Source organism: Plectropomus leopardus, chromosome 24 (genome assembly GCF_008729295.1).
Source record: "Plectropomus leopardus isolate mb chromosome 24, YSFRI_Pleo_2.0, whole genome shotgun sequence".
Classification (NCBI taxonomy): Eukaryota; Metazoa; Chordata; class Actinopteri; order Perciformes; family Serranidae; genus Plectropomus; species Plectropomus leopardus.
The window spans coordinates 7,253,113-7,272,120 of NC_056486.1; the positions used below are offsets into that span (position 1 = coordinate 7,253,113).

A 19,008-nucleotide genomic window follows, 5' to 3' on the forward strand; every position below is an offset into this window, starting at 1 on the left:
TGAGCCGCTAACGTTAGGCTAAGTGAGGCTAGTTAGCTAACTAGCCGCTAACTTTAAGGTAACTGAGGCTAACTGGCTAATTAACCGCTAACTTTAAGATAAACTAGGTAATACGTCGCAAACTTGAGCCTAACTAGCTAATAAGCCGCTAATTTGATGCTAACTAGCTAATAAGCCGCTATTTTGAGGCTAACTAGCTAATAAGCTGCTAATTTATTCTGTTTTGCTCCCTAGCAGGTAACGTATAAACGTTTTATTTGATTTTTAAGTCCTGGTGTTTAGCAAATATTTATTGTACGTTTTAAAACGTTGGACTTACATATTATGTGAAAATGCAATTGTTTATATACATGGATTTATGTATTAAGATATCATAAAATAATATTACAAAATTAAGTGCCATTGCATTTTAATGGACTCCGAAGTCAGAAAATAATTAACGCCGTGACATTAACCACTGTTACTTTGTGTTTTATTTGGGGGAATTTTGATCAGAATACAAGAATGTAAAGTCAATTATAAATATGTATGAGGCAAATAAATATCATCTACACAGTAAAAAAAGGAATAACTCGGATAAAGTAACATGCTTCAGATTTTAAATGCTTCTTACTTTACAGAATACTTTCAACTTGAAATAAACTCATAACAGAGCAATGTAGGCTATCCAAACATGACAAATGGATGTTTTAGGTGACATGAGCCATTCCCATTTTTGCAGTCACTTTCTTTCTTTCTCTCAGTCACTTACGTTTCTCTCTCTTTTTTACTTTTCCATCACTGTGAGTGTCGCACTGCTCTTGGCCTTCCCCATGGTGAACTTCACCTCCCCACTCATGTCTAGGCTTGTGTTTTTCAGGGTGAGTTTGTGGACTGCCCCATGGCTTTCCAGGCGGACAGAGGGGCCTGACTGAAGGGTCTCCCCATTCAGAGTCCAAAGGGGAGGCTTGTTTATGTCAAAAGACACCTCACACTTGAAGGATGCGGGCTCAGACTCCACTACCTCCACATCCTCTAAGTCTTTAACCATGACAAGGGCTTGGGCTGCAGTGGCACAGAAAGAAAGAAAGTGTTATGGTAAGAACACAAATACCCATTAGTATTGCTAAAACCCGTCACACCCAACCACACTTGATTTTTTTTGTGAGCTGGAGCAGTAAAGGTATTGCAAAACTACTTAAATTATCTTTAATTTGAGGCTCAAGTCCTCAGTTCTCCATCCAACTTACCTTCCACCATCAGTTTGGCTTTGGATGTGTGCTCCCCGACCTCAATGCTGTAGTTGCCCTCATCCTCCATAGCCACCTGCTGGATCACAAGTTTATGGGAGCAGCCGTCAGCCAGGATCTCCACTCGATCTGATGAAAACAGCTCCTTCTTGCCTTTGTACCAGGTGGCAGTGGAGCGAGGTGTGGAAACGGTGCATTCAAGGATCACGCGGTGTTTCTCCAGGGCTGTTCGATCTCGCAGGGGTTTTACAATGGAAACAGGGAGTTCTGAAGAGAGGAATATTTTTAAGCTGTTAATATGTTTTTAAAAAAGAGAGATGTTTTTGAGGCAAAAAGCGACTTACCTTCTACCTCAAGGTAAGCTGTAGATTCAACATCTTTGGCTACAAAGCGGATTTCCCCAGCATCTTCAGCTGTGACATTACACATCAGTAGGAAGTGTTTGGTCCCTGAAGGAGAACAAAAACACCCTTGTTGACTCTTTTTTATGTTGCAGTTGTTGTGGAAGCTCTTGGAGACACTTTAATGATATTTAATCATTTGATTTTTCACCCATCTGTTTGTCTTGCTTCTCCTTTTAGAGTGTAAAACTTTGCTCTCTGCTCCCTCATGGGTCTTGCTATTTGCTATATGCCCACCAGAGGTCCTCCTACATCCTGGTTTCACTAGTTTTAGCAGCAGCTTTTTATTCACTCAAAAATGTATTTACATTTTTCCCAATTTTATGTTTTTTAATTTTATTATTTCACTATTAGCTCTCTTGTTTGACTGTCCATTCCACACCTTTGGTATTACATTTATTACTGAGCAAGTTGCTTTTAAGTGATCAAATTTGTTTTTTCATCTCATCAGAATTGCTCAGACCCATCAATAACCAACCCCCTCGTTTTCTGACCTTCAGTGCGGATCTTGATGGTGCTGGTGGGCCGGATCTTGTGGCTGTCTTTGTACCACTCCCCTGTAACATCCTCCAGAGAAACCTCACACATGAAGACAGCGTTTTGGTCCTCCTGAATGTAAAGGTCCTCCAGATCCTGCACTATCTCCAGCTTGTGCTCTGTAAGGTTAGTAAAGAGATTTAGATCAGCAATATTTGAGGCCAAACACAAAGTAATCATCTTTGTCATTGCAACCTGTAGGTGGGGATATAGATTAGTGTCTGCACACACAATACAACATACAACTCAGATGAGTACTGAGATCATAAATATTAACAAAACAGATAATTTTCGAAGCACTAACTGTTTTTTGAAATAGTTTTCAATGTAATATTTGGTTGTAAACCAGGGGTGTCACAGTTGTTTTAGTTTATGGGCCACATACAGTCCAATTTTATCTCAAGTGGGCTAGACCAGTAAAACCATTTTTTCCCTTTTCTTTTAGTGTAAAGAAGTACAATCAGCTTACATTCTCAAAACACTAACATTTAATAATAAACAATACATGTACTTAAACAGATTAAAAACAACCTGATTTCTTAAGAAAATTAAGTGCAATTTCATCAATGTCTTGGTTTTTCCAGAATGTAAGTCTTCAGAAACTCATTCTTATACTGTAGTGTAGCTTTGATGATGATACTATTTTGTTAGCAATAGGGTATTCAGTTGTCCTTGCGAGTTCTTGTATTTTTTGTCATGATGCATCCGATTGTGGTACCAAATATTACATTCCTTGAGCACTGGCGCTGTGAAACACCAAGCATACTGGTTTCCAGTTACATATGAAGAGATTAGAAATGGTCAATTTTTCTTGGAAAAAGAAAACAGTTCCAACCAGTGGACAAATAAGAATAGCAGTTATTTTTGTTAAAAAAGTGGAATTTATGACATCTCTACAAAGTCATCAGTTAGGCTGGATGTGGCCTTTTGGCGGGCCAGTTTGGGCCTGTGGGCTATTTTTTTGTTCATGCATGGTGGATTCTTACAAATGCCATTAGAAATACCACGAGGAGCCGTGGAACATAACTGTCTATGCACTACTCAGAATCTAGTGACAGTTTTATCAAATATAACAAAAGTTACCAACTACAACTTTCATGAGATGTGTGTTGTAACAGCACTTACCATAAACCTCCAGTGAACAGGAAGTGTTGATTTCCCCTACGTCACATGTGTAGGTGCCAGAGTCGGCCCGGGAGCACTGCATGATCTGACAGAACCGCTTCCGGCCCATGGAGTAGATCCGACAGTTCTTCCCCGGCTTCAACTCTGTCCCGTTCTAATTCACAGAAAGCAAAGGAACAGAGATATTTCTCATCACTCTAAAACTTATCACATCTTGCATTTTTTCAACAATGAGGGTGAACGCTGTCAAAGGAAGTGAAAGCATTTATTTGTTTTGTTTTACCTTAAGCCATCTGACATCGATGTTTTGTCTGGAGAATTCACACTCCAGAGTGGCTTGAAATTCCTCCTCCACACGGACATCAGCTAGCGTTTTCATGATAGACACTGGAGTCTCTGTCAATATAACAAATCCAATAAATCATATGCAGTTTAAGTCTCACCATCCATTTCTCCCATAGAATTTAAATAGTTTTACGATGATAAATCAAACACTGCCAACACTTAATAAGGGAGTCCACAGGCAAATATTTACCATTGACAGTGAGTCTGGCACTGGTGCGCACTCCTTCGGCTGAGAAGACAATGGTGCCCGTGTCCTCCAGGGTGAGGTTGGACATGGTGAGGCTATGGACTAGCCCATTGGTGCTCACCCGCCATTGGTTGTTCGGTTTCACCCGGATGCCGTCCTTCTGCCAGATTCCCTCCACATCTGTGTGGGAGAGCTCCACCTCGAAGGAGGCAGTCTCTCGTTCAAAGGTTTCTTGGTCAGTGAGGCCTTTACGGATGGAGATTTTACGGGCTGGATTGGAAGAGATGAGGGAGAGGAATGTAAAAGAGGAGTGTTTAAAAATACATACCTCTTTTTCATGCATTCTTCAATATAATACACACTTCTTAATGGCATAGATAATTCTGTCTGTAAATTAATAGAACGCAGTGTTTCAAGGACAACAAAAGGTGGTTCAAATATAGACCCGGCTCAGTTTAGCCCATTACAAAAACAACACCTATGGGAGCTTCGTGGTCCATTGTCACAGTGTCATTCAGAACATTGTATAACAGCATGGCCTTGTTGCAAAAACCTTTTCACACATTCAGGTCGCACCCTGCTATTCTTAGTATCTTTTTGCACTGTTACATACTGAGAAACACATCTACAATATCTTCTGTTCCTCGGTTACCTAGAACTCATCTGGGTCGGTCTCCAGTCATTAGAAGGTATTCAAAAATGTCTCTTAGTGCTGAAACAATTAGTTGATTAATCTGTTTCTCTGCAAACATGCAAATGTCTATTCATGTCCACACCACGCTTGGACAACTTACGTTCTACATTGAGCTTGACCTGCGTGCGGTCATGTAAAGTCTCGCAGCGATAGGTTCCCCGGTCTGACAGAGTCAGGTTTTGGATGGTCAGGCTGCGTTTACAGCCGTTCTGGGCCAGCATGTGTCGGGGACTGGCTTGGATCACCACCCCTTGCCTCATCCACTGGACCTCTCCCGTCTCAAGGCTGATCTCTGTCTCCAAGGTGGCCTCGCCAAACTCTTCAGCCATGACAGCCTCCATTTTCTTTGTAAACATGACCTGAGCCTCTGAGGAGAGATGGAAATGTATTCTTATTTGCTACTGTATTTTTGGAGCAATCTGGCACAATAGTTGCCTTCGGGTTTAATAACATTTTATTAATCCCGATCTTATCTTAAATATTGTTGAAAATGAACTGCTGGTAATTCCTGTAATGCTCTATATCCTTTCTTTTCATTTCATAGCATTACCTTGAACTTTGAGGCTTGCTTTGCTTCTTTGTCCCTCTGCCTCTGCTGTAATCCTCGAACAGTCCAACATCTGGCACTTCTTGATCACCAAAGTGTGGCACAGGCCGTTCTGGTTTGCCTGGAAACGATCGCCCAAGGTGATAGCTTCATTGTCCATGAGCCACACCAACTGGACATCATCAGGGGAAACCACACACTTAAAGGTGGCGTCCTCTCCTTCCAGCACAGTGGTGTTGTGAAGCTCTGTGAGGAACTCCACCACTCGAGGCACTGGAGAGACATGAGAAAATTAACCAACCTTCTATTTCAAGTACGAAAAGATTCTCTATTGGCATACTTACTCTCTACTCTCAGCGTTGCCACGGTGCGGTCATCTCTGGACTCGCAGGCGTATTCGCCAGCATCCTCTCTAGTTAAACGATGAATGGTCAAGCTCCGCTCAACTCCATCTGCCCGAATAGAAAACCTCCTGCTTGGAACCAACTCCACGCCATTCCTCAGCCACTGGACGTCTGCTTTTGGCTTGCACACCTCACAGCGGAGGGTCATCATGCCATCAGCATGGGCTACAGTGTCTCGGAGTGGCAACACAAACTTGATCCTCATTTCTGTGATACAAAAAAACCCCAAATAAGCTGCAGTGTAATCTGAAGAGCTCTACAAATGTATTAGATGACAAAATTAAATTTTAACCTTTAACCAGCAAGCTGAAGTGCATCTGGTCCGTGTTGACATCGCAGGTGTACTCGCCAGCATCAGAGCGCCTCAGAGGCTCAATGGTAAGGGTGCGCTTATGGCCGTCCACGAGTGCTCGGGTACGTTCGCCTTCAACAGACGTCCAGTCTTTCAGCCAACGGACTTGAGCGTTCTCCTTGGACACATAGCTTGTTAAGGTCACACTCTCTGCTTCATAACCTGTCACCACAATGTCATCCTCCTTATTCACGAATGTAACTGGAGGCTCTTTGATTGAAAAGAGAAGAGAGACAGATGTTAGGTTATCTTGATATTGATAATCATATTTTTGGTGACATCACTGTGAGTTTTACCTTCAATCCTGACAACGCTCATCATCTTATCATTCACAGCATCACACACGTACTTCCCGGAATCAGAGGGCTGGACGTTTGAGATTATAATTTTCCTCAGAGTACCGTAGCTCTCAATGCAGGTTCGCGAGTCACTGGTGAGCAGCCTGTCGTTGCAATACCACTGGACCGGAGCGTTTGCACGGGACACTTCACAGGCCAGGATCAGGTCTTCCCCTACCATCATCTCCTGGTAGTCAGCATCACTTGAGTTGCCTACAATTTTCACTGGAGGTTCTAAGGCCAAAGAAGAGACGCATCATTTATGTAAGGGACAGGTTTTAAACCAAATCTTTTAATTAATGAAACTAAATGAATCCTACCTTCTACCATAACCTGGAAGCTGATACTGTCATCTCCAACATCCAGGAAGTACTCTCCTGAGTCTCCGAGTTCAGCGTTGAGGATGACCAATGAGCGGAAAGTGCCTTCTTCTTCTTCGCAGAACCTTTCATCGCCCTCAATACGACGGTTATTCTTGTACCATTTGGCCACGGCATTGGCTCTGGAGAGCTCGCACTCCAGTACAATTTCATCAGAAATCAGGGATTTAAGATTTGTCGTAATCTCTGACTTTTTTAGGATTTTCACTGGAGGCTCTGAGGATGCAGAATTACATATCAACACTCATTATTGTGGTCTTTAAAATAGAATTTTGTCACAGAAGTCATCTCCAAAGCTGACCCAGTATTGTCTTTTACCTGAAACTTTGACCTGGAAGTCAATTTTATCATCAACAGCGTCACAGGTGTATTTCCCAGAATCTTCTGGGGTGGGTGAGTGGATGGTGAGACGATGGATGAACCCGTCCTCTGTGATGGTGACGTTTCTGCTCTCCTCTATTTCTCTGCCGTTTACCCACCATTTTACTTCAGCACCTGGTCGGGACACCTCAACTTCCAGCTCTATTGGTTTGCCAGCAAAACTCTCCAGTTTTTCTGGCATGTCTTTGGGACAAGTAAGCGTCACTGGTGGCTCTAAATGGAAAGACAGAATAACGTTTTAGGAGAGGAAAGAGTCATAAATGGTAGAAATGCTATCAAAATGATCCGTTTGTCATTATACTAAATAACTACCCTTGTGTCCTCATTCTTACCTGTAATAGTGATCAAGAAGGCCACAGAGTCATCTTCAGTGTCACATATATACTCCCCTGTATCATCCACAGTGGTTATGGGTATAATTAGCCGGCGTTTGGCTCCATCCACTTCCAGGATCAAGTTAGGACTCTCATCTACCTCCAGGCTGTCTTTATACCATCGGACAGGGGCATCTGCCTTTGAGATCTCACAGCTGAGCTCCAGTCTCTCTGAGGCTAAATGGGTCATTTCCAGCTCTGATTCCCTCGGGGAAACTATTCTTACCAGTGGTTCTAGTGTAGGAGGAAGAACAGTAAATGTGACTTTTAAATTAATTCAGAAATTAGAAAGTGCACACTGTGGAAAATTTCAGTCCTACCCTTGACAGTCAGCTGGAAAAAGACAGAATCTCCATCTGTTTCACAGACATACTCTCCGCCATCCTCCACTGAGCCGCTGAGGATGGTCAGCCTCCTGTAAGGACCCTCAGATTTAAGCTGCAAGTTGTCCCCTCCCTCCACCTCGTGGCCATCCTTGAACCAGCGCACCCTCCCACTGGTACGAGACAACTCGCACTGCAGGTTGATCTCCTCTGAGATGTAGCTCTCCATCACAATATCATCCTTAGGTTCCACGATCATTACTGGAGGCTCTGTGTTTGTAGTTAGGGGAAGCAGAAAGAGGTCAAATCAGGTTTCTAACGCAGCTTATGTGTGTAAAAATGCCAACTTTAGTTTCATCTATTTAATTTTCATGAATTAAGAGAGACTTGGACAAACAGCTTTCAGAAAGGTTCCTATACCTCTGACATTGACAGTGAACTCCATGCTGTTGTTTCCTGCCTGGCAGATGTAGCTTCCAGCATCTGAAATCTCTGCAGAGCGGATGATTAGCCTCCTCATGGTTGCCTCTGCCTGCAGAGTGATGTTGTCACTGGGCTGGATCTCACAGCCGTCTTTATACCTGGGTCCAAATCACACACAGATAACTGTAAAACACAGGATCTATAATTGAAAATGAGTCAAGTCAAGTCAGTTTTATTTATAAAGCCCTTTTTTTTTAAATCACAATTTGCCTCAGAGGGCTTTACAGACATCCCTCTGTTCTTAGACCATCACAGCGGGTAATTAGATACAAAATAAAAAAGTTATTCAAAGTGCAGATAAAAGACATTGACGAAAAACAAACAACAATGCTCCAAAACAGCATAAATAGAGGCACCAGTTGATAGTATTTCATGTTTTCAAACAGGAATTCACTCCTCGTCGTCTTACCACACAACTTCAGCATCGTCTGCTGAGACATGGCAGAGCAGCACCACCGGGTCCAGCTCCATGCTACTCTTATGGAGCTCCTCCTCCGGGACCGGCCTGAACTCCACAGAAGGACCTTGAAGAACAGGAGGAGGCAAGGATAGGTGTCAACAGCTGGAACACAAGGTACTCAAGGATGCCTCCTTTGCATGAGAAGTATTTCTACTACAGTTTAGTTAAATCATAACTCGAGCTAAAGGTCACAATATCATATTGCTTATTAAATTTATGCTGATATAAAAATTTGAACAGCTTATATATTGTGTTCCTCTAGATAAAAATGTATTTATAGAAACTTAAAAAGGAGTCATTACATTTCTGTCAACTGATTGAAAGCATGCATGAGTTCTTAAATATATAATAAGACCTGAACTTTATCAACTCCTCAAAATGTTTTTACCTGCAACATCCACATTAAATTTGATGACATCTTCTGAAGTTTCACATGTATAAACTCCAGAGTGAGATGCATCAGCGGATTGAATCACAATCCTCCTCATGTTCCCATCTGATTGGATGTTGAGGCCATCTGTCACCTGGAGCTCCTTGCCGTCTTTGAACCAGGACACTTTTGCAAAGGGGTGGGAGACTTCACAGTAGAGCACAATTGGGTCACTAAAGTCCACCCTCTTATGGCTGTCTGAATCTGACAGAGGACTGAATTTCACCACAGCAGCTGCAAAGAAATAAACACATGAAATCAACAAAAGATAAACATAAATGTATCCATCTTATGGTAAATGTAACCGTAGATTGTTACACTTACGTGTAACTTTGAGCACAGCTGAATCCCGGACTCCATTGGCTATGAACGTGACCTCTGCTGTGTCATCTGTGTTGCGAGTTTCACCGATAACCAATGAATGCCGTGTTTGGGACTGTTTAATTGAAAATCGTCCACCGTGTTGTAGTTGAGCGCTATTGAGAAACCAGGTCCCAACCATTGGTGCAGACAATTCAATGGAAAAGTGAGCATCTTCTCCTTCCACAACCTCACAGGCTTTGAGTCGACTGCAGATCTTTGGTCCAGGAACTAAATAACACGGAAAAAGCACAAAACAAACAAAAAACACTCAGTTTTCTTTATAAACACACAAGCAGATCACATAAACCAAATAAAAATGGCAAGAATCCCTCTGTTCAGAACCATGATAGTTCACGGTTGATAACAGAGGCCATGTTAACTAAATATTTTTTGTCATTGACTGAGTGGTTTTAACAATGATGGAAAAATCTGAAGGCTGTTCAACATTTTTAATAGATTAGAACACTGAGGACAATCTGCCCTAATTTTCACAACCCTGTCCAGATACCATACCATTGTAAAGTATCACGAGTGTTCAGTGTTTCTCTAAGTAGCCAGTAGTTGTGATTGGGCTGGCTGTGAAAGAAGAAAAAAAATCATTCATCTGCTTCGTGTTGTGTTGATAAAAAGTGACCGCGCGGTCTGACATCTTTTCGCTCCATGCTCTTTTAAATGCATAATCTGTACGCTTTTTCTGTACGTCAATTATTAAAATATGAAAATGAATATTAAATGCTATTAAATGTCTTATTACCATTAAATAAGTTAAAATGAAACTACAGGTAATAAAAGTTTTTTTACTGAATTTTATGGCCCTTGTCAAAATGAGAGACAACGGAAAAGCCTAACAAAAAATAAAATAAATACTTTTTGAACACCAAATCTCACTGGAACTCAAAATATCATAAAATGTTTCTAGAAATGCAACATAAATACAACTAAAATGCATTAAACATGTTTCTTGAAAAATAAGGATAAAATTAACGTAAAGATTCACTCTGTAAAATATGTAGGTACTTTTATTTTTTTGTACATATCTGCCCACATGTAGCCAATACTTTAATATTTGTGATGAGACAATATATGCCTGTAATTTGACTTCTCTGATATGTTAGCCAAGTTCGATTTACTGTATCCAAGTGAAATACACAGAATAACAGATGTTAAATTCTACTTCGCAGTGAGTTCCTCACCGAGATGGACAGCTTTGGGAAACTCCACATGGCCGCTTCGCCCGTACTTGTTGATGCAACAGACACGGAACCGATAGTTGCCCTCGCACGGCACGCTGTCGCCGTTGACCTCAGCTGACGTGGCGGTCTCTGAGGTAAAACACTTCTGCCACTCTTGGGAGCCCACTTCCTGCCGCTCCACAACAAAGATGGATCTAGTGGAGGTCGGACTGTTGGAAGCAGGAACCCAGGTAAGCAGGGCGCTGTTGGGTCGGTCTACATCCATTTTGACTCCACCAGGACAGACAGGAGGACAATGCCTCAAGGCTTACAGAGGGAGAGGGCAAAGAATATAACGGGTGTGAAAATTTTGAAGGTTTAAAATTGTAAAAACTAAAACTCAAAGCTTAAAATCTTGCAAACATGTGGGTTAGTGTTTCCTAAACATACCTTTGACCTTGAGACGCGATGACGTCTTCGATCGTCCTGTGACAAAGGTCACTACCCCCGAGTCGTGATAGGCCACGTTGACAAAGACCAAAATGTGAGTTTTGCCGAAAGACTTCAGGATCGTCTGGTGAGTTTCGTGTAGCTTCAAACCGTCTTTGAACCAGTGGATCTCCATGTCGTCGCTCTCCACCTCCACGCAAAATGCGGCATTTTCACCCTCCAGGACCTCAAGCTTCCGGGGAAGTTTACGAACAATAGTGCCTGTAAGTAGCAACATTCTTTTATTTACATTCATTTGAATTGTACAACAAATTATTTAGCTGAACTTTCCAAATGTAAAGTGCAATACAAATAAAATCTATTATTATTATTATTATTATTACTGCTTTGTTGCACATGATAAATTACCTTTTTTACACAAATCTAAAATACTGCATACATACATTCAGTACAGCATACCTTTAACTGATAGCTCTGCAATGCTCTTTGCTCCGTCAGGCATCTCACAGAAATACACCCCATCATCGTCTGTCCCGACATCACGGATGGTCAGTCTTCGTGTGGCTCCTTTCTGCTCCATCCCATATTTACTGTTGGGCATCAGCCGCTGGTCCTCCAGGTACCAGGCAGATGGAAGCGACTCGTCGGGTACCTCACACTCCAGCACGGCGACATCTCTCTCCCTTACCTCTACGTCTCTTAACGGACGCCTGAACCGCACAGCTGGGCCTGGAGAACAGGAGAAAGGGGTAAGTGCAGATGTTTTAACTTAAAAAACAAGTGGATGAGCTGCAGATGTTAATAATAGCAATTATAACATGAGAAGTTTACAATCGTCAGTCATGGCTTAAATAGACAAAAAATAGATGTTCAGTCACAAAGATGCATGTGTATTATTAAAACAAAAAGAGAAGCTGTTTTGCAGTGTTACTGTGATTTTGACTAAGACTGTCTTGCTGTGGCAATTTGGGACAAGTTTTTTAAGAGAAGAGATAATTACTTCTAACTTTTTTAAAACAGGATACTGACCCTTTAAAAACAGACATCTGAAATGATAATTATGACTGAAAGTGAAGAATATGTAGACTCGTGTTAAATTGACTGATTTTAGTAATAATTAGTTTTATTAATCAGAAATATGGTCTGTATTTTATTACATTCAGTACAGCATTCCATACCAAGTCCGGGTACACTTTTTTTATTGTAGTACAAACTCTTCAGTTAGCCTAAATCTCTCGTGCCACCACTGAATACTTTTAGGCCACTGTCAGTTGCTGTAAAGCCACCCCATATTGTCTGTACATTAAGTACCAGCATGTTGACTCTGAGACTAAACTGACACTAATGATGGAGGCAGCTGGCACTGTGGAGGACTGTGAGTATGAAAAGGCATGTGACCCTGAGAATGATCTGCCCATTTTGAAGGGATTAGGACAAAATAATTAGCCACTTAAAAAGGTGATGCCATGCATTGCAACAGTACACACAAAGTAATTAGCCCGTGCAAGTGCAGCTCGTGGTTGGATGCATCAGTGACGCAATGATTCATTCATTTGGACCATTAGTCATTAATAATGACTAAAATGACTCTGGCACAGAATCTCTTGAAATGTTATTTGCTCTCTGCTCTTGTTTGGGATGATGAAGAATATGACTTCTTTTCAGCATCTTTATTGTCGGTTTGAATTTTGGAGATGTCATGTAGGAATTTTTTTATTGATTTTTTGCAATGGTTTTCCATCCATCTAACAATCCTTTAAGCAGTAGGTTTGTTGGAACAAATCTTTGTTGTCGAATATAAATGCAATAGTTAAGAAATTATGATATTCAAATGCTTAAATTAGAAAGAATGTGTATTTTTTACATTTATTTTCAAAAATGTTTTGCCAGTGTCGTAGCAGCAAGTCAGCATCTGACTATTGCATTGTGTTTGACACTTTCTGTACACACCAAATCCCTTACATATGCACTCTTGTTTAGTCATGTAAACAAACCACATACATACCTTTCAGCTGTGCGCTCGAGGAAACCACTTAAAAAAACATGAGTGAGCAGGCCACTAACTGTTTAACTAGATTTGTACTTTCTAAACAGCAAACATGGGTTTTATAGTGATATTTACTGGGAGCCCCTGCCAGGCCAAAAAATCGCACTTCTTTCTCTCCTGTATGTGTTTTACTGACAGCAGGGCTTAAAACACACACACAGAGCCACGCTGCAGCAGAGCACAGGAAACCTTGACAGTTAATATTGAGCAGAAGCCGTGCTTTATATATGTTAGAGGAGTCTATTTTATTGATTATAATAATATATAAAACCCCTACTAATAAATTGGGTTTGCAATAATAACAGGGCATTTTAATTTGAGCATTAACATTTGATTTTTATTGAATACTAAAAAAATATTGAGGAATGAAATTCAAACAGGATTATGGAGGAAGACAGAGCTCTTTAAAGCACCTCCTACCTTTGACGGACAGGTGAACCGCGCTGAGGGTGTTTCCAAGAGCGTTTGATGCTGCACACACATACAGCCCTGTGTCTTGCACTTTACAGTACAGCACCTTCAGCGTGTAGTAACCCTCTCTGTCCTCAAATATCAGGTGACGCCTCCCAGGCTCAAGGAGAACCCCATCTTTCTTCCAGATGATCTCTGGCTTGGGCTTCCCCGTCACAAAGCAGCGGAACTTGGCATGCTTCCCCTCTGCCACCGCAAACTTCTTGGCTTTAGACACGTTGACAGGTGGCTCATCTATGACCCTCGACAGACTGAGCCTCCCGCCCCTGTGCTTTGGCGACCACTGGCTGTTTGATTGACTGTTTGAGGACATTTTACTGTCCTGTCGCTCTGGTACGGGCTCGACAAGAAGGACAGCACCGGCCAAGGCCTCACCGTGGCAGTTGATGGCCCTGCAGGTGTAGACACCTTTGTCTGGCATGCGCGTGCTGTAGATTTTGAGCTGGAACCAGCCGCCATCTTGATTGCTCACGCTGAAGTGTGCACTCTCAAAGATGTCATTCAGCTTCTTCCCATCTTTCTCCCATGTCACCTCGGGCAGAGGAGTGCCCCAGAGTTTGCAGGAGAAGGCGGCATCTTCTCCACGATCCACGCGCAGAGAGAGGGGCTTGATGAGGAATCGTGGTTTATCATCAGACGTTAAATCAACCTCCTCTTGCTTTTCACTAAAGCTCCGCTTGTGCTCTCCATTCAGCTCCTCTCCATTTTCTTTCTTGTGTACACCATTCTGTACTGTGCTGTAGCCATTCTGGTGTCCATCAAATTCTCCATTTTCTTTCATCGGTTGCTGCATACCATTAACGCTTATTTGCCTTCCATCCTGTGGCTGGGCCTCTCCTTCCACTTTGAGGGAGGCTGCTGCATAAGTTTCACCTACGCTATTTCTGGCCTTGCAAATGTACTGGCCAGCATCCTGCAGAGTCACTCCAGTAATGGTCAGCAGGTATGCTTTCCCCTCTTCAGAAAGCTTGTAGCGTCCATCTGACAATATCTGGATGTTTTTACGCTCCCAGATCACATCAGGACGAGGGTCCCCACCTATTTGGCACCTCAGTGTGGCGTCTGTGCCGCACTGTGCCACCACAGGACGTGGGTAGCCCAAAACACGGGGAGCACCTCCAAAAATATCCATGGTGAAGTCACCCTGTCAGTGGTATGAATGAAGAAATATGTTTTGTTGCTGGATTGCTTCGACGAGAGCCTCTTATCTTTGGTGAAGGATCTGGAAGATAAAGAAAATGTAGATTTCATTAGGTGACCAAAACAAAGACCATCAGAACTTGCTCAGACCTGTAATGACACACTGTCTTGTACATTTCTGTTTACACCTGACCGGAATCAGATGATTGTGTATCAAATATGAGATAATTTGAGAGAAATTCAGTTTTTTTCTCTCTTAAAAAGGACTATTTTATGACTAGGGATTCTAATTTTGATGATTTAATGCAGGGAGGAGTGTATTCAAATATTTCAAATATTCTGAATACTTTGTGAAGTTATCAAGGCTTAACTGAACATATTTAGTAAGGTGTTTATCACATGCGTGGTGGTTTTGTAAAGTAGGTTTTGAGCAAACCCCTCTCTGCGTCTCTCAGCTGGTGCTGTAGCTCATTGAAGAGTGTATTTATAAAGTAGTCTGTCCAAAAAAAGACACCAGAGACCATGTGTCACATAGCACACAAACTGCAGCCTGCCGTCAGTTTACACAAAACTAATCCCATTACTGTCTGTATGAATTGAGCATAAATGTCAGCTGTATCCTCCCCCAGGGTTTGTCTTTGTATTGTTGTCATTTTGCCTAATTCGTTCATTAATTAAATCTTTCTTGATTGTGTCTTTTCACAACATCTTATGGTTTGATTATGTAGGGGCTATTGGAAAGCATTAGTCTCTCTCATGTGACTCATTTGTTTCCCTCATGTTGTCACCATCTTTCTATTGGCATTAACTGTCCCTGCTGTATGACGCACCCCACTCTCCTCATCGCCATCTGATGCACTTCCTCTAAACAGCATGGATCATGTCGTCATGTGTTCTTGTCTTGGCTAGAAAATAGCTCTTCGGTCAGCAGGTCAGATATTTCTAAAGTCTTATGATCAGTAAAGATATAAAAAAGGCTTTGACACTTCATGGATGGAAAATATTCTATATAAGCAGGCCTGAGTTTTGAGAAGGAGTGTTAAGAGAGACATAAAACAGGAAACATAGTGCAGCCTGAGAATTTGACCAGAAAACTAAACAAAGGATAAACTTACCGCTGGATGAGTTGCTGTCTTTAGAGCATTCTGACAATGATGTGAAGTTTACTTAAAAATAATGTCCTCAAGAAGTTGAAGCTGGCATGAGTTAGTTCATATGAGCGTTGGCTCTTCTTTAAATGATTCTTTCAATGGTAGAAAAGGCCGATATTTGTTCTTTTCCTCAGTCGTGACCCTCCTCAGCTCTTGTTCCTTGTGTCTCTGGTTTGTTTGTGGATTGTGGCTTACGTTTGACACACTTCCTGGTCAGTGAGATTCATAGAAAGTAAGAAAAATCAAATCTTCCATTCACACTGTGTCGCTGATAGTCGCCGGTATCTTGTCTCGGGTGCATCCACTTGGTTTGGTTGCAGGTGGCAGAGAGGAATATGTGTGCTTGGTTCAGGCGTCAGTTCTGATACTGTCATTGTCCAACTGCTAAAGACTAAAGAGTGAGAGAGAGAGAGTTGGAATCGGGGGGGGCAATGAAATGCTTTCGCAGCTGCTGCCACTGCAAGCCACCGCCTAAAAATACCAGCAGCTTCGATGACAGTGGGCTAGATAAAGTTAGGCTCTCCATTCACTGAGCGTGGCTCACTAAAGATAGAGGGGAGGCCGCGCTCTGCCACGGATCACTCAGCTCAACAGATATCCTGAGATAAACCTCAGAAGAGAAAGGACACCCCACCTGCTGGAGCTCCTTCACTCATGAGTCATGCTGACCCATAAATAAGGTCAAATTAGAGTCACATCATTATTAGAAAAGGTTTCATAGAGAGCAGTGATCTTTAGAATGAACAGAAACAACAATGACATGTTTTAAGGCGAAATAAGAAAAACAATTTTAAGGCTGATGTTAGTGATGTATAGGACGCTGATAAGGAAAAGGTTGACCAAGTGTCAGAAGCAGCCCATTATGACCTGGCAAGTAAAATCCTCACTATCAGGATGTTAGGAAACAGTTTCTCATTTCATACAGGAAGAATGACAAAATAGACCATCAATTTAAGATACATTTAAATCACAAAGGGAGTTTTAACGTGGTGGTCACCACGTCCCCAGTTTAGAAAAACAGACAGGAGTAGCACCATGGAAGCTCAGCAGAGTAGTGCTGTGCAAGGGTCAGTAAGAAAATGTATTTAAGCCACCTAAAAATGACTAATATCAGTTTAATTGTACGCTATATTAAGAATATTTTCACTGTTTTACCTTACCATCAGACAACAGCGATATCAGAGAGGGAACTGAAACACTGAAACCGTTTTATTGCTCTCTTCAAAGCCACACTCCATTGACAAAAACTGTAATTTTACCCTGCTGAACACAGGAGCTGCTAGTCTAGTCTCTAGCTTATGTTTAACACGTAAAAGGATTAGTTCAGATTCAACAACAGACCTTTTTGCAAGGGACTAGTATGACTTGGTGGCCTCTGGTAATTTGTAAAAAATGTTGAGGTTGTCTGTGATCTTAATCCTGTGCAAACGTCCTCAATCTGTCAAGTTAAAATTCCACTGCAAATTACCTACCATATTTCACCAATCACAGAGGTTATTTGATAATATTAGTCTTTTGTGAATTTGCATCTGATTTTGAGTTGCATTAAGATTTTTGGTTTTCTCTGTGCCTTATTTCTACTTCATTCCCAGTTGATGTGACAATGAGTCGCAGAATTGGCTCTGTTTGTTAAACCCACATTTAAAAAACAAAAGGATGTTAACACTGCACATGACTGCCAGTGATGCTGTGTAGGGTTTCATTTTTTTATAGAGTGGAGTTGCAAATGACTGTGTGCATCATATCTGGGCGATGACTTCAATAAATCTGAGTAAAATACAGACTTTGGTTTTCCTGTGCATATGCGCTGCATGAAACACACTAATCAATTTGTAGTCCAGCAACTCCCCAACCATTTGGCAGACTTATTTATTGCTTATTTATTGTGCTCTTTTATGTATTCTAACCCACGGCAGAGGAAGTTTTTAGTGTTTAAGTATATGAATGTCTGTGAAGTTTTTAAGTGTCCGTGAAGTCAAAGACAAATTTCAACAAAAGTGGACAATGAAGATGTGTAAGCAGGTAGGCAGATAAGGCAAAAGTTACACAGTAAATTAACCAAAATAACTGGTTGTGGGGGCAACAGACCAGCAGCTCCATGTTCAGCAAGATAAAATCACAGATTTTAGGTCACTAAAATATGTTGTGATGCTGCCCTCGTCCAGAGTAGAGTAGTAGTATTTTTAGTAGTATCTTCAATCTGAGGCTGTGCTGACCAACATCTTCTGAATGCAATACGCAGACTACAGTACCTCATATAACCTCACTTCAGAAATTCTGTCCTATCACTTAAAATATAGTGCATAACTTGGCCAGTTTGTGTAATGGTTCAGTGTCTGACACAGTAAACATCAAAACTGGATGTGTTGCATATAAAATATATGTATTAAATATTGCACTTAAATGAGAACTCCTCAAATTTGACCAATTTCTTTTATATATATCAGATATCAGAGTTGAAGGTTTAAAAATACAGCAAGTATCTGTACTTAAGCAGTTGACAATGTCCTCCCGCCCTGGCACATTTGATTCCGGTGTTGACACTTGTTGCCTGCATTCTCAGACAACAGCTCTCGAGGCTATCTCCTGAAGTGGTGTGTTTTGAAGAGCCAAAGCCACTCATACACACTGCAAGTCGTCATACTGTTGATATTTGACCTTCAGTGCGGGTCACATAGCTTCCATCCCTTTGTGGGGGTTGCTGGCTTAATGCGCTTGTCATACCATCTCTCAAACTCGTATTTAAGCCAATGAGCAAATATTGAGTCATTTTAAAGTTAAATAAACCGATAACCACTACTAACAAGCATGTGTCAGTAAATAATTTACCAAATGAATAGTCGAGTCATTTGAAGGACTCACACCTCACTAGTGGCTCCATTTAAGGCTGCTGATACCTCTGACATTCTCCCCCATGCAGTCATCCCTGCAGCTGTTAGGTACAATGACCGCAGCAGGAATCAAAACACAGTGAAGCTCTTTGTCCTCAGATTGGGTTTCAGTATTAGAAGTACAGAGATGGCAGGCCTCTTGACAGGATATAAATCACAACAATTATAGTGGAATAGAGGAAGAAAAACCTATTAGTGTCAATTTTAATTGAGGATAAAAGTAAAATTAAACAGTTCATGTGTACAGGTGTAACTGTCATGCACAATTTTTACCACTAGATGGAGCTATATATTTATTTTAAGAGGAAAAATCATTTGCTGTGAGACATGAAA

At 41.5% G+C, this 19,008-nt stretch overlaps 1 protein-coding gene across 1 annotated transcript; it reads right to left on the reverse strand.

The window, feature by feature from the left end:
- Positions 1 to 455: 455 nt before the first annotated feature.
- obsl1a (obscurin like cytoskeletal adaptor 1a) lies at positions 456 to 16,283 on the reverse strand. The gene is made up of 25 exons (XM_042512966.1): positions 15,749 to 16,283; positions 13,443 to 14,715; positions 11,435 to 11,704; positions 10,976 to 11,236; positions 10,547 to 10,852; positions 9,315 to 9,581; positions 8,949 to 9,224; positions 8,510 to 8,624; positions 8,038 to 8,198; positions 7,615 to 7,887; positions 7,253 to 7,528; positions 6,858 to 7,133; positions 6,480 to 6,755; positions 6,118 to 6,393; positions 5,762 to 6,031; positions 5,410 to 5,676; positions 5,069 to 5,338; positions 4,619 to 4,885; positions 3,828 to 4,094; positions 3,576 to 3,688; positions 3,293 to 3,446; positions 2,125 to 2,286; positions 1,574 to 1,678; positions 1,230 to 1,496; positions 456 to 1,044 (listed from the first exon to the last, which is right to left on the reverse strand). Exons 2-25 carry the CDS (start codon positions 14,623 to 14,625, stop codon positions 767 to 769), a joined length of 6,636 nt encoding a protein of 2,211 aa, XP_042368900.1. The 5' UTR covers positions 14,626 to 14,715; positions 15,749 to 16,283; the 3' UTR covers positions 456 to 766.
- Positions 16,284 to 19,008: the final 2,725 nt, after the last annotated feature.